At 38.3% G+C, this 16,733-nt stretch overlaps 1 protein-coding gene across 1 annotated transcript in view; it reads right to left on the bottom strand.

Moving 5' to 3' along the window:
• ccdc172 (coiled-coil domain containing 172) overlaps positions 1-16,733 on the bottom strand; it is a 34,632-nt gene that overhangs the window by 2,542 nt on the left and 15,357 nt on the right. Inside the window, exons 5-7 of the mRNA XM_088635862.1 lie at positions 10,533-10,634; positions 9,880-9,982; positions 796-883 (exon numbers count right to left, since the gene is read on the bottom strand). Of these exons, the coding sequence (XP_088491988.1) occupies positions 796-883; positions 9,880-9,982; positions 10,533-10,634 (293 nt within the window). The remainder of the gene's footprint in view (positions 1-795; positions 884-9,879; positions 9,983-10,532; positions 10,635-16,733) is intronic.

Below are 16,733 nucleotides of genomic sequence, written 5' to 3'. Positions count from 1 at the left end.
ACCCTCTTTTTAAATTAGTTTAATATTTAACACATTGTAATACACAGTTAAAAACTAATAAAAGTCTAAACAATACACAAAATTCTATTATCGGAAAAAGATTGTCTCATGGGGCTCAGCATTGACCGCAATTTGAAACCTGGCGTTTTCTGGTGACAGCCCAGATGCTTCCATATGCCATGTTAAACATTTACTGCTCCACCTGGAGCTTTTACAAAGTAATGCAGTCCCACAACAGAATATTTTTTAAAAAGCACCGCACACCATGGTACCCTGAGCTGTGTGTGGTGCAATGTGCTAAATTATTCAGCATGCATTCTGAATGGCGGGATCTTTTACATAAGATGGCAGGATCTTTAACATCTCACAATATAAATTCAGAACAAGTGGATTATTTCAGATCCAAAACTGCTATCCTTTTCAATTGTTGGTACAGTATTGCTTTCAATAGTGGCCACAGACCCTACTAGACTGAGTCTCTACTGAGTCTTTCACTGTAGACCTTTACAGTAGACCCAGTGTTGATTAACCCAGTTAATAACATATGGTAATCAGTATAGTGTTATTAAATATATATATAATAATTTACCCATGTCATGCCTGTACAATAAATTGTCTTTTTTGCTACAAAAAATATTTTCATTTTTCCAATAAGAACCGGGGATTTGTATCAGATATAAATATTTAAGATGCTGAATATTAATCACATAATTAGGCTGTGTATAAAAATGTTTTGTGATGAAAGTTGCAACGCTCATGCACATCTACACTACATTAAATAGTAGAAAATAGTACCATTTGGAGGAAATGGATTTCCGAGCAAAGAGCTTCTCTGACACTTTCTAGGTTCTGTTCTTTGTAGAATTTCAGCTCCTTTTGAAGTCTGTATAACAAAAAATGAGTTACAGAAAAAATATTTTGAATTAAATATTTCTGAAATTGTATTGCTGGTTACATATATTTCAAAACAATCCAAGGTAATGTTAGCTTTTTTTATTGAATCATACACAAATCTAGGGTAATGCAAATGGAAACTGTACTGCTGAAGTTAATCCCCCAATGAGAATAGAAGTAGACAACTTACAAAACTAATAAAATAAATAAAATCACACAGTTAAAAAAACATAAATTGAGGCTTAATAGTTTACAATGTCATTAGTTTAACAGGAGATATTTCTAAAAGGTATACTTTACTATGTTTTTAAACAAGAACTCCATCTGTGCACATCAGACAAACCACGGTAGTAAACGGAAATTTTTGTACAAAGCTTTATATTACCCTTTACATAAATCACCCTGTCTTCCAACTTAATTGTAATAGGATGTTATTTCCAAAAAACAACAACAATCTTTCATTTTTCAATGCGAGCACTTGCAAGGTTTATTCCATGCTGAAACGCAAAGAAAAGAAACACAACGTTTCGGCTGTGGAGTCTTTTTCGGGTGTGGCTTCTTCACACCTACGTCGACTCATCTTTTTTATAAGAACTGTCCTCTTTCAAAGCTCTTTAAATCACTGTTCGACAGATCTATTCCTATTCCACCTGTCTGAGCATTTAGATCTTTTTCAACTCTTATCCGATTCCATCTCAGCTGAACTCAGCTGAGAGATACCTCTCTTCCTCCTTCTCTTTCCACTGCAGTTTATTCAGCTCTGCCTTCTGCAAAACAGACAGCTCCTCCTCCTTAATTCGTCTCTGATTCTGCCTTCTGCTCCTATCGCACAGCCACCGATCTCTCTAGTAGATAACATTTCTCTTCAAATTCTCCAGCAGGTTTCTCAGATTCCTGAACCCCTTTCTCGCTCTGTAGCCGACATTAATTCCCGTCCGCTGAAGCTTGAAAATTCCCTCCATTCACTTCTGCCTCCCGCTTCTGTCCCACCCATTTCCATTCTCCTTCTACCCATCCCAGTGTCAGATTTCACCCTCAGCACAGCTACTGCCTCAGGCTCTCAGGTTGAAGCTACAGTCCATCGTCATACTCTTGCTCCTCATTTGCTCTGCCAAATTCTTGAAGGTAAAGATATCAATTTCATTTCTCTCTCCTTAGTCAGCTCTGAATTTATTGATCGCTGAGTAGTGGATTGTGGAGATCTTGCTGTTACTCTAAAATCCTGGGATCCACGTCTTCTCAAAAGTGAATTTATTTTGTCTTTCTCTATTTTCAGAGTTGTCATCTGTTCTGTCTACCCCCTCAGGCACCAGGAGTTGGACCACTACATGTACTATATCATTGATCTTTCTGTTTGTTATGCTGGTTCTTTAACACCACAAAGCCTTTTCAGCTAAAGCTGAGGCTGGTCTCACTGCAGATAATACTGTTGACTGATCCTGTCCCAATACTGACCTTTTCCACCAAATGTTTAGCGGCCTCAGAGCGCACACCTGCAGGATTTGTGCATCTACTGCCCCCTCCACCTCATTCTGTTGTAGCAACAATCCTTATTAATAAGACCAAATTAAGTGTTGCTGTGCTTTTTCCAGTGAGGCCCATCTCTCTCTTATCTCTGTGGTCCAAGCCACAGAGGAGCTATTCATGTTTATGCACTGATTTAGGGGTGTTTTTCTTCCTGACAACCAACAGTTCCAAGGATCGGGATGCAACCAGCTACCATGATAGATGCCCACTCTTGACATCTGGTTGTCTAGTGAGACCCTAAGCACATCTGGATTGTGGTCCTAGAGGTGCTTGAGCAGCTTGCCTGTCTGACAATCACGTGACTGCCAGTGCTAATAGGTGTTGGGACTTGTAACTTTTTCCTACATGCCGAGCCAGAGAGAGCCCTATGTAAAGACAGAATTCTGCCCGAGGTCAAGCCTGCAGCAAGACTTCATGAGCTGCTAGCAACCACCGTTGTATCCACCTGATCACCGGAGCAATACAGTTGGACTTTAGTCAACATCTGAATACTTTTATTCAAAGGTAGCCGCTATGCCAGGAGCAAACCAAGTTTCTCCTCCCAAAGAGTGACTTGCTCTGACAATGCAGTCATCTCTGTGCAGACTTCAACTTGTCCAGCTCAACGCTAACTACCAGGTCCCTGTAGAGTAACAATGGTCCAGAGCGAAGCTGACAGAAGAACACTCTCTCCTTCTCCCCACGACACTGAGCCACACCAGGACTGGTGGGGCATCGAGCCAGAAGACCACGGATTGGATACTGCTTCGGCTCTTTAGCTGTCAGCTGTCAGCTGTCAGCTGTTCCTTAATTTTCCGTACTGGGAGATACAAATCTATATACTGGATGAGTCCAAATTCAAAATTCTACATTATCGACCTCGAGAATTCAACTGTTATCTCAACACAGGTTGATATCAATTTAATTTGCATAAGTAATGTATTTACCTATGAGTATCCAATGTAGAATCTGTATTAATGAGACTGATTAACGAGATAGTACAGTCGTATTGTATACTAAATGCATATTCCTTGTCTTGTATCTCTTCATGATTGTGATATATTCTGTATCTTTGTAACCCTCACAATAAGACGAGTATACACTTATGGATGCAATGTATCAGACTGCCTTTTCGGTTTTTTAATAGCCGCAAAATTCACCAGTTCCTCTGTATTCCATTTTCCAGTGTAGGGGTTTTGTGCATTTAGTGTGACAATTATTAATTGTAGCAGTAAATCAAAAAATGATTCTTCGATGGCTATTAAAAAATCGACCTTGCGGAACAACTCAGCAACGCATACACACAGATACTAATACACAAGAATACATTCATAAAAAAATGTGCATATAAACATAACATATCTTATAGTGAGGGTTAGCAGAATACAAAAGGCATATATTCAATCACGAAGAGTTACAAATAGCAAGAGATACATTCAGTATACCATTCATTTATACCGTTAATTAGCTTTTTGATTACAACTTCTACACTAGATACTCAAAAGCAAGTACATCAGTCATGTGAATTAAATTGACATCAACTGGGATTGAGGTAACAATTGAATTCTTGAGCTGCAATGTAGAATGTTGAATACTCATTCAATTTATGTGGATTCCGATCTCCCGCGAACACAAAGGAACTGTCACGTTCGCTAACCCCTCCTCTTAAGAGCGCTCCACCCCTTCCTTGTTCTGCACTATTGTCTGCACCTGGTCCCTAATCCCGCTCCCCCTTAAAAGCCAGACGCGGACCTTACTCCTGGTTCCTCATTGATTTCCACATCATGAGAGCCCGGGGTCTTGCTGCGTCTGGCTCCGTTATGCTTTTAACTTCCTAGTTCCTAGTTCCCCTCGCCGGTTCCGACCCGGTTCCTGTCCCCCCCCCCCACCGGATGGATCGCCTGGCTATGGACTTCAGCCCTCGTTTCTGATTTCCCGTTTGGATTTCCTACATGGATTGTTCACCTGGATTCACTCCCCCTGGACACCAGCACTGCATGGACACACCCCCTGTCTCCAGACCCTCTCCCGCATGACCTTCACTATTCTGGATCGTGTCGTCCGCATAGGGCCCGAAAAGAACTGTTCGTGACAGGAACAGCGACAGGCTGTTGCTGCATCCAATCGGCGTCGTCTGGCTCGGCTGGAGGTGTGGGAGAAGGAGGGAGAGATTCCAGCTGCGGCGCACTGGCAGTGCCTGAGGACCTGGCTTGTTAGTCCTGGCTGAACTAGCAGAGTTTGTGTACATTACTGCGGGTCCGAGCAAGTCACACTCTTTAGACGGGAAGAAGACCTGTTTGTTTTCAAAGTAGCGCTAGTCCTGAATACTAAGATTCAGCTGTCGAAAGTTCCGACCGTAGTTCACTTGTTGATCAGGCGAGCACTCACGGTGGGTTACCAGCAGTTCACGAAGCTTGCTGCTGGGCTAGCCTCAGGGGGATCTTTTGGTTACGCGCAGGCAACCTCCGGTCTCGACTCTTAGAACAAAATAAAGTCCTGGCACTCAGACACACTGGCCGTCACGTGATTGTCCGAGATGAGTCTGAGAACATCCTGGAGGGGCGCCCACTGGGCCCTCTCTATGCTGCCTCTTTTATCTGGAGGAATTACGGTTGTTCATTGGTTGAAAGTTTCACAACATTCGAGACCCACATGGGGTTACCTTCGCTCTACCAGTTCCTGATTGGTTGATCAAGGTGGAGGATGGGAAACAATGCTCTCTGACAGAGTTGTAAACAACTTGGGATGAGACTCTCCCTTGGAATCTCCCAGACAGAAAGGAGCCAGAGATGACCATTCATTAAGGTGGCTGGAGAATCTCAGCCTTGGGAACTGTTCCTTATCAGAGAACTCTATCAGACAGAAAAACACCTTAAATCTGAACCACATGGAATGGCCTCTCTGTGTCCAGCATCACAGAGATGAGGGAGAGAGACTGGCGGGGGGAGCAAACTTAATTCCTGTATTATTAATAAGCATTGCCGCTACACCAGAATCGGATCTTCGACTCTGCACCCTGTCTTGTATCCCAGACTCCCACTTCTTTCTTTTTCTATGCTTTTCTAAACTGATGCCCTTCGCTGTGGACGTTCAGTAACCAGGCAGGTTTTCTCAATGACTGTCAGTTTTAATCTCCAATGTTGGTCTGAATCCTGTTATACATTCCTCATTCTTTCAGAATTGGAGCCGCTGCCTCTGCAAGCCTGAGCTATCTTGGATATTCAACATTAAAACACTGGGCCGTTCATCCTCCTATGCAGTCAACCTTCGACCACTCCATCAAGACATTTCAGCTGCTTATTATGCACTGCTAGTATGCCTGGAGTTGGGGTGGCTGTTGTGCCAGGGCCACCAGAGTTTTTCCCCTGAATAGGCATGTAGGGGATTTTTCTTCTCCACTGTAGGTCAGGCTCACACATAGCCTCTACATTTTTCTTACCTATTCTTCTCTCTTCTTTCTTTTATTATGCATCGGCGCACACTTTTGTTTGTCCTCATGGGTGTTGGGAGAGAAAGCTCACTTCCCCCCAGAGGGGAGCCCTGGCCACATTATTCTCAGCAGCTCTAACCTACTAATTATCATCTTCTCTGTCTCGTGAGGGCCTAGCCCAGTTGCAAAGCACTGCCTCAAAAGCAACTCTCAGCGAATCAGGGGACATCTTTCACTTCCTTCTCAAATAACTTTCTCGTCATTCTCAACCCCTCAAGCAGCACCTCTCAAAATGATTCCTCAAGTCAAGGGGTGCTTTCTCTTTCCCCTTGAGGGATTTGTCCACAGTTGTGAGGCAGTGCCTCTCATGCGACTCTCAGCGATTTAAGGGTCTATCTCCTCCTTTCTGTCCCCTGAGGACATAGCCTAGTCATGAGGCAGCTCCTCTCAAGTGACTCTCAGTGACTCAGGGGTTGTTAATGTTTTCATACCATGGAGGCTGCCGAGTCAGACAACCCAAATGGACTACTTGGGTTCCACGTGCGGTCTGGATACTTTCCACTAACTTTACTAAATCCTGCTTCTCCCCTTGAAAGTTTCTGTTTTGGGGACAGGGGCCAATGCCATTAACTGGCATATTGTTCTTTACGTATGATGATTGAACCAGGTTTTTTTTAATCTACTGGTCAAATCCCTGCTGGAACTTGCCAAATTCTGCCACTCTGTGCCAATAAATCACATGGCCCCTCGGGTATTTTAATACCCCACTATTACAAAATAAGATGCTTCACTTGCAGTTTCAAGCTCCAAATCATTCAACTCCTACCTATCATGGCTCAATAACTAACCGGCACATTAAATGGGACAGTCAAAGTTTCCATTAAAGATAATCTATTCTACTGCATTTGCCTTACACTGTACCTCCATAAATCTTGTCTTTTTTAAAATGCCTGATTTGAAAAATATTATTTATTTGAAAAAAAAGAAAAAAAAGAAAGGCTGTAATAGAGCATGCTCAACACCTCTGTATTTTCTGATGCTACTGCACTGAACAGGGAAGAGTACATCAGCATTTAGTAATGCAATTAAAAACAATGTTTTTCAATGCAAAGTGAATACAGAAGAAACTGTATTTATGCAGTTATTTTATTGGCTCCTTTATCCAAATTAACCTAAAAGAGGTAAAACAGGAAAAGCATCCTTATATAACATCCTTATATCAAAACAATTTTAATTACCAAGAGAGAAGAATACAAAAATATGGAGAAAGAGTGTGTAAAACTACAAAAATATTCAAGAATGAGCAGAAGACTTATTCCATTTTATATTTTATATTGTAAACATGACAGTTTCTGGAATATGTTTTTCTATCCTCTCTTTGTCTTCAATCCTATACTTTCCTTTAATAAATTGTTGTGCTTGGTGTATTTTAATAAGGCAACACAAACTGCTTCAATTTTAAGTTGTACAAATAAAAAATTATTTATTTAAAATAAGGCTTAATTTTATTTATATACCAATAAAAACAAAGGATCTTCTCCTGGAAGATCTCACCCCCCTTCTGATAACACATAACAAACATAATTTAAACAAAAATCTGCCTGAATTACAGCAGAATTAAATTATTCTGGTTTATTAGTGTAAACACACCTAGTGTGTTGAAGATGACAGCAGGCTAAGCCAAGGGTTTAAAACGGATATGAACAAGGATAGAATGTCAATTAAGAATGTGAAAATGAACGCTTATATGAAGGTAGAGAGACAACGACACAATAGCAGGCACAAATTGAGCGTGGAAAAAGAAACAATCACACTTTATCTTCTACCAAGCCATAATTGCACTCTAGAAAAAGCCGTCTTCTAAAATGTCAGCTTCACCAAAGGAATAATGAAAATTGACAGTATGCATTATATTGTTTAGCAGCCATTATACCTGTGATTAATGAAAACACTTAACTTAAATTTACAAATCACAAAATCACAAACTTCAGCAAAACCAAAAGCAATCACTCTCTTGGTAATGTACAGGAACTGTGAGGCAACTGTACCAAACAAAATCTTTCCAAATGATTTAAATCTAAGAAAAGCGTCATTTACTTCCTGCTACAAATTTAGTATTGATTTCCCTTTCATTAAGTTCTTAGCATGCTGCATAAAGCTTATTCTTTACACTGATCTACAGGAAACAGATCAAAGTCTTAATTACATAGATGGAACTAATGTTGCTTTTTTATTTGCACACCCTGTAATTTATTGTGCTACAAAACAGTGTTTAACGCAAGTTTACAGAAAAATGTTACTGATTTTTTAAGAAAAACGTCAGTACATAAATTATGTACATACTCTAAATACCAGTTATGACCAGATCTCACTTTGACAATATGAAATATAGTACTTATATTTGGCTTGAAAACTGTAGGATCCAAGTTAAAAGACATTTTAGTAGTAATCTGATATAATCAACTACATATTATTTTGATGCTGATAAAATCACAAAGCCAAAACATTATTTTTAATTATTAAAAAGTACATTATAAAAATACCCTAATGGGGAGGGGAAATAGAATTAGTCTTTGTAGCTTAAGTAGTTTCTTAATGAACATTTTATGAAAATGGATTTAAACTAGCTCTAGGACAAACATTAGGTTTAACTACATTCAGCTATTTATTGACAGGGTGAATATGAGGTACAAATTTTCACTTATTTCCTAAATGACTGTAATAATAATTTTGAATTGGGCAGATCTTTGCACAGATATCAGAACTAAACAGAAAAACATTTTTAAGTGATTAGTATTGCTGCCTCGCAGTACTGGGGCTGTGGATTCAATTGCTGGGGTGCCATCTGTGTGGAAACTGTATGTTCTCCCCACATTCATTTGGGTTTCCTGTGAGTGATCCTGTTTCCTTCCTTAGTCCTTTTGCCTTTTGGGAAAACTGGCCCTGGTGTGAGTTAATGTATGTCTGTGTCTGTGTAGACACAGTATGCACTTTGATGGACTGGACTCCTGTCCATGGTATCCTGTATTTCGACTGTTGCTTGCCGGGATAAGCTTCGGCTTCCTCCCGACCCTGTATTGGATAAAGCTCTGTGAAGCAGCAATGCTAACCACTGTACCAAAATGCCGCCCAATTTGACCCATTATGATATCAATTTTATTTCATTTTAAAAAGTCCTGTACAGCCAGAAAACTACATTCTTCTTTATAAAGCTTGATATTATACAATAAATAAGAAAACAGAACAAGAAACAGTTCAATATGCCATAATATCTGATCATGGGATACTGTATATTAATGGGAATAACCTGACTTTGCACTTCAAAGGGAACAGCTCAACAGAATGCAGATTTTTACTGAAGTCTCCAGGAGTGAAATTCTCATTAAAAAAAAGGAAATTATGAAGCCAAAACCCTTCAATCATTTATTTAATCATTGGTTTGAATATATTTTAATTTGTAAAAAGTATTAAAATTTATTAAATTGTGAAAAAAATACTTTAAAAATATTAACAGAAATCAATATTTTACTCTAAAAACTATAGATCAGACTGTCAATCAGACAATTAATTAAGGTTAATTATATTTTTTTCAGTGATTACTGTACAGATTTTAAATATTTCTTATAACATATATCCACCAATTGTATATCTACCAATTAATCATGTAGTTTACTGTGCTTTTATTTCGCCCAAAATGATTACCAAGGAAAAGCACAATAAAGAACTGTACATGTAGCAGCTCATAGTCCCAGTGATGTGAAAACAAATTTACACTATTTATGCACAGTAAAGCTGCAAGGACAACTGTCATATGACATGGTAAAACATTTCTTCCCTGTAACTCAATTATAATCCTAGAACAAATTTGCATTAAATCAGATCCCAGAAATATTCAAAATTATAATTCATTAACTGTAGGAATATGTGAGTGTATGGAAATGCTTCAATTAGTCTTTGTAATAAAGCTTTGTTAGTCTTGTACTCTAACTATTAAATCTGTTCGTAAATGGCTAAGTCAAATGTTTACCGAACCAAATTTACTTTCTTACCTAAGGAATTCACCATCAGTCTCTGGTTTCTGGTGAATTTTTATTTTTTCAGCTTTCAAAGTTTCTGTGAAAGTTATTGCTTCATTCAGGTGTTTTTCAAGGGCTAAGAGAGAATAATAAAAAATAACAATTTGAGCCCACAAACAGCTGAACAAAAACTGCTTCAGGATGAAATAGTATCAAACAACAAAACAGAAGTAAGAATTTCTGTCATTTTCACTGAGCACTTACAAAGCCCTTGGAAAACCTGTTCCACTAAGGCGTATCACTAGTATCACTGTGCACTGTTTTAACTACTGTAAATCAAACCTCTAATCAGAACGTGCACAGTTTGCAATAAATAAGATGGCATACCTATTAACTGCTTTATGTCTTCAGTCTACAAGCAGGCATATTTTTAACACTTTTTGTAAAACTGCAATCAATAACAATATAAACAAATCATTAATCTATTTTATCTCCATGGTTACATATTTCATGATAGCATAAAATAAATTAGAATACTGCTGAAACATTAAATAGCTGAAAAAAGAGTAACATACTATATGTTATTGATGATTATATAAGGGGTCTGCATTTTCTTGTCATATAAACTGAACCTATTTACTGAGAAGTCTACTAAGGTCGCAACTCAGAACAATGTTGTAAATCACCTTTCGTTTTGTCTTCAAGCTCCACCATCTGTAGCTGAAGTGAGCTCTTTTCTGACTGCAAAGCATTCAATTGAATATTTTTCTGTTCCATACACTCCATTTCTGAAACACACAACCTGAGCATTAACTTGGAAAAGTTCTTAGCTGAAAAATAAATATGTTTGGATAGTTTTTTTCCAGTATTGTACATCTCTTATAGCACTTTTTAATTGCGTAATGAAAATATTCACTATGTAATTACACACTGGTGCATCTGTTCGTACCACTTCATTCTTCTGTGCTGCACTACTGGATATTGTTTTGTTCAAATTTTAATGGAGACAATCATGGAAATCTACAGTAGCAAGAGTAGGTAAGCATGCTGCAGAGTTTAAGACTAGACAGGGTTGAGTCAGTACTACCTTAAATATTACACAAGATGATCATTTTATGAGGGGCTGAAGTCCAAGGATTAATATTTATGCATAATATTAGTTATTCATTTAACTAATAAGCTCATTGGTGGGAGAGAGAAAAAGACTCATTTTGTAGGAAACAAGGGAATTCTTACATACCCTACAGTTTGTTGTTACATTTGAATTAATTCTCCTAGCTTTTAATTAATATAATAATTGTCAATAGAGTGAACAGTAAAAAGAAGAGGAGGTAACACAAAATATATTGATCTTTTCCATTCAAACTTTTTTGAACTCTATGTAATAAACCGTATCTAAAAAATCGAATTATTACTTCACAGATCTACAAAAATAATTTCTGGAAGGAATCATTACCAACAGAAAAGCGGAATTTATAGCTCTTAATGCCAAGGAGAAGAAAACTGAGGCTCAGGTGAAAGTTTGATTTGTAAGCTTTATTTTATATTGCATGGCAGCTAATTTTTATTCTATTGATTGTAAAAAAATACAACTGAAAAAATACAATACTGAACATTTGTAAGATGCAAATATATCTGAGAAACTCAATGACACAGAACCTTGTACACAAATGAACAAATCCCTTCCACTAACTACCCCTTCAGTTACATGCTAACAAACCCTAATGCTAAATTTAAAAATAACAGCAGATGTAAATATTGTCTGTAAACTTCAAGGTTTATGCAAAGTTCAGAATAAAGAATAAATAATATGGGCCTACTAAATAGCTGGATCTTACCCTGACTCCTGTATCCCAGATTGAATTGTACTTTCCAAATAGTACTTTCAAACAGCTCTACCAAACAGCTCCCTTTCATAGGCAGTACACTAACAGCTGAGCTATTTAACACAATAACAGTAACCGATACAATCAACTTACACAACCGCACAACGTGAGTATGCCCTATAAACTCAGGATGATCTTCTTCAAAATCAGTATCATATCTTTTATTGAAACCTTCTATTATAAGAGAAATCAATATAGGAAAAAGTCAACACCTACAGTATTTACATATGGTCCACAACAATGTTACACTGTAATTATGAGAACACTTACTCAGCAAAATAGATTTGTTTTACTTTTTGTTACTCAGCTATGATAAAACTGAGGTTCTGTAGTTTGGAGGCAACAATACTGATAGAACTACTATAACTTCAGCACTTAACTCAGAGGATTAAAAAATTTGCCTCAAAGACTCAGCACGTAACCTAGGCGTTATATTAGACACAAGGCTATCATTTAACTGTCATGTTAAAACATTCTCAAAAACATGCTTCCTACAGTTAAGAAATATTGCAAAATAAGGCAGATTCTCTCCACTCAAGACAGAGAAATTAATACATGCTCTTACTGTATATACAGCAGGTTAGACTACTCCAATGCCCTACTATCAGGGAGCACCCATCACTCTTTCAACACCTTACAGCGAATTCAGAATGCAGCAGCTAGAATTGTTACTAGGAGCAGAAAGTAAGACCATATAACCCCCAAACTTAGCTCTCTCATTGGCTTCCTGTCAGGTAGAGGGCGGGCTTCAAAATCCTTCTACTTACTCATAAGGCTCTCAGAGGTCAGGCACCTGTCTATCTAATGGAACTTATTCATTTATACCATCCAAGTCGCCCGCTTAGATCACAGAATGTAGGAGTTTTTGGTTCCTCTCCTCCGTTGTCTTCTGGTCTTTTCTGTTCTGTATTCACAACATGTATGGTCACTTGCTTTGTTAAGCGCCTTGGGGGAACCTTGTTGTGCAAAGTGCTATATGAAAATAAACTGAATTGAATAGATTTGATGTCCAAAATGTTTAGAAATTTCAATCACTGATTAATCTAAACTTCATAATTTAGTGTAACACTTTGTGCAACTCACAGGATGAGGCTCATACAATATATTTTTAAAGTATGAAAATTTTATAACTTGGACAGTAGCTTAAAATAACACCTTTATCACACAGTACTTTCTTACACAATCATGGTTCGCTACATTTCTATGCTTCACTATTCCAATGGGCTTTACAGCACCTTCACCATGGTAAAGTATATAAACTACTATACTGAAAATGCGGCAAATTATCTTTATGGAATATTAAAAAAATCAAGCTCCCTGTTTCTAAGATGTAAATTCAGAACAAGATCTTACTACAGTATTTGTGTAAACTAATAATTACTTTCTGTGAAGCCACCATAGGCAGGGTCCGGTGAGGGCAGTGCCTTTTCCCTGAAGTATTGCACCTTTAAAGGGGAACTTCAACGTTATTTTTACAAAGGAGTTATAAAGAACTGGCACTGATGAGTGCATTTAAAACCATAATGAAAGTACAAAGTATATGTTAACATGTAGCACCTCCAATTTACATGACAAAATAAATTTCCAGGTATGCATATATATCATATTCCCATCATCCGCAATTCAAAATGAGGCAACAAAACTACTGGTAATGTGAAGCAGTCCTATTACATTGTACACAAGCATACTGTACTTGTGAATACATCTGTTATAATCCAATAGAAATATTACTCTTTATTTGTAAAACCAAATTTAATACACATCTTAATTTATGTCTTGAACACAATTATGATAAGAAAGAATCATTTAAATTGTGAAGACAGATTTTCTTCTATTTTTCTATCAAGCCACGATATCACCCACTCACTGCTTTCTCTTTTCATTGGTCGCTTATTATGGGCAAAAATTGTAGGAATGGCACCTAGTTGGAGCACAAGTTTTGATTCAGTATCTGAAATGAAAATGTATTTTATATAACGAACTCTAAGGCTTCATTATCATGTAAACTCCAAATCAGAGAACATTTCAAGACATGTCCTATACCAAGTTTACAATACTCTAAAAAAACATCTTTTGGAATAAACATATGCTTTAGACCTAGCAAATTTTGCTACTGTATTAACTTAAATATAATATTATAAAAATGAAGCATACAAGGTGATATATTTAGATACATTATCTACACAGCTGATTTAAATGAGTGTTATTAAATTGAATTCAACATATAGTTTTTGATACGTTTTGGCAACAAATACTACTTATTTGTTAACTCTGCATGTAGATCATGTTGGAACATTTCTGGGGTGAAATGTCTGCTGCACAACCTGTACTTATTCACTCATACTGTACATCTCTCTGAATCTTTTATTATCCATCTCTTGGATAGTTGAATATCCCTTGGAAAAAGAAACAGTTCGTCTTTCTGCTGATCCAATCCTCTGTTTTGTGTGCAGCTACTATGTTCTGCGCAGCCAAATGCTCAACAGTGAAGCATTGTTAAAAATATGGACGCCCCATCGTATCAGCTTGTAACAGTCCAACTACTTACATCTCAGCCTTTCTCGACAGCCTCATGAGACCGCTGATTGAAGATCTTCCCTCATATATCAAAGACACCATCCACGCGCTCCAACTTTTTAATGATTTCCAATTTCTGGGTACCGAATGCTACATTTTTACCATGGACATCACATCGTCATTCCCCATAATGACGGCCTTACAGCCCTCAAGCACACGATGAACAAACACACAGTGCTTGATCCACCCACCCACACCCTGGTACGCCTTGCAGAATTGGTCATCACACTGAACGCATTCTCTTTCAATAATCTTTTTTACCAACAGGTCAGTGGAGTTGCCATGGGCACCAGAATGGGACCCAGCTATGCCAATATTTTTGTCGGCTGGGTAGAAGAACGCTTCTTCGCTTCCTACACTGGCTATGTCCCTTACCTCTACAAACGACATATTGATGACTGCGTCGGTGCCGCCACATGCTCCAACGATCAGCTTGAGTTCTTCCTGCACCATTTCACCAACTTCCACCCGTCTCTCAAATATACGGTTAACATATCTTCCACTACTCTTTCGTTTCTAGATATCAACTTCTCCATCAACTACCCCCGACTGTCCACTTCAGTTTATTACAAACCCACGGATTCACACAGCTACCTCCTGTGCAGCTCATTTCACCCCAACCACACTAAAACTCTCTTCCTTTTTCACAGTTCTTTAGGCTACGACGATTATGCAGCAACGACATCGACTTCGAGAACCAAGCCCTCGAAATGTACTCCTTTTTCATCAACAGAGGATACCTCAGCAGTGTGATTGACAGGGCCCTTGCCCAAGCCAAAAACACCCCCCGGACCATCAACCCGATCAGAAACTCCCGCCGTAACAACCGCATTCCTCTGGTGCTTCCTTACCACCCTAACACACTTCCTATACCCAGGACCATTAACCACAACTTTTCCATCCTACAGGATGATCCCTCCATTGGGGCCCTCTTTTCTGATCGCCCTATCATCTCATATCGCCGACCACCTAATCTGCATAACCTCCTTGTTCACAGCTCCCTTGACCGCCCTCAACAACCATCCACACCAGGCACTTTCCCTTGCAACAGAGCTCGCTGTATCACCTGCAAGTACGCATCCACCACCACACTCGTTCAAGGCCCCTCAGGACAATTCTGGATCACCCAGACAGCATCTTGTACCTCCAGCAACTTTATTTACTGTATCTCTTGCAGTGAATGCCCAGCCATCTACATTGGAGAAACAGGAAGGAGACTCAGAGACCGCTTCAGAGAACATGTTAGAGCTGTGAAGATTAAAGATTTCTTCAAACCTATTGATTCTCATTTCACCTCTGACGGCCATGATCACACTAATCTCGCCGTCTGTGTTCTCAAAGCTGGTTTTCCTAACTCCAACATCAGAAAGTCTACAGAAACTAAAATTATCCTGCAGCTAGGATCACACGTTTCCCCTTCTCTCAACAACAGATTAATTTTCTTCTAAATTCTCTCTATTCATTTTAGGTTTCATTTCACACCTCTTTTCACCAATTAGTGACTGGTTACATAATGGAATGTAAGCATTTGTGTGGCACAGTCTCCAAAAACCAGACTTTGAGATTAGAATCTTGTGTAAGAGTTAGAGTAGACATAATGTAGCAAGTATCTTTATCCTTCTTCACATTGGTAATGCTTTCTGTATGTTGGAGACCAAAAACCTAAGACTGAGAACTTTCCTTGATGAAAATGGTGTGGGAAGGCAGATCCCATATTTGAACAAGGGATATGGGAGCCTATAATGAGATTTTCTTTACAGACACTAGTCTTGTATGTCTAGCAGATTTAAGAATTACAGGCACTAGTCTTATATGTCTAACAGATATAAGAATTACTGTCAAAGCTTGTCTTTCATGGCTGGTGGATCATGACATATACATACAGTAATAAATTCAGAATCTTGTCTCAGATTAAATTGTTGAAGTTTCTGCTTAGAAACTAGAGGTACTTACAGTTATGCATAGGTTGGAAACTAAATGTGTTCTACTCTTTGAATTTTACTGCTGTGATTCTTGTATTTTGCTTATAGCACACTTTTTTGTTATGGTAAATTGTATGCCAAAAGGCACACAATTGTGTGGTCTGTGATGGGGCATATATGGACACTCATGGTCTCTGATGTACACAATAGCAAGTGGTATGAAGTATGAAAAATTAATTGGTGACATGAAATAAGTGAGCAGAAATTATAGCAGGTAATAGCAGAAATATAGATTACCCTCTTTTTCACTTTTATTTTTAGTATATAACTGTATTGTCCCATACCATTTTCATTTGTGCATCCATGTGCCAGTATGGAAATCATTAGAACTAGGAAGTCATTTACAACTAAGCTTTTGTATCTTTGCAATATTACAGTATATAATATATTCTAAGGGGTAGCACTGAGGTTAGCATTACTATCTCACAGCACTGGGGCCCTG

Source organism: Lepisosteus platostomus, chromosome 6 (assembly GCF_059453375.1).
Source record: "Lepisosteus platostomus isolate fLepPlt1 chromosome 6, fLepPlt1.hap1, whole genome shotgun sequence".
Classification (NCBI taxonomy): Eukaryota; Metazoa; Chordata; class Actinopteri; order Semionotiformes; family Lepisosteidae; genus Lepisosteus; species Lepisosteus platostomus.
Note: the sequence above shows the minus strand (reverse complement) of the source record. Positions and strands in the feature narration are given on the sequence as shown.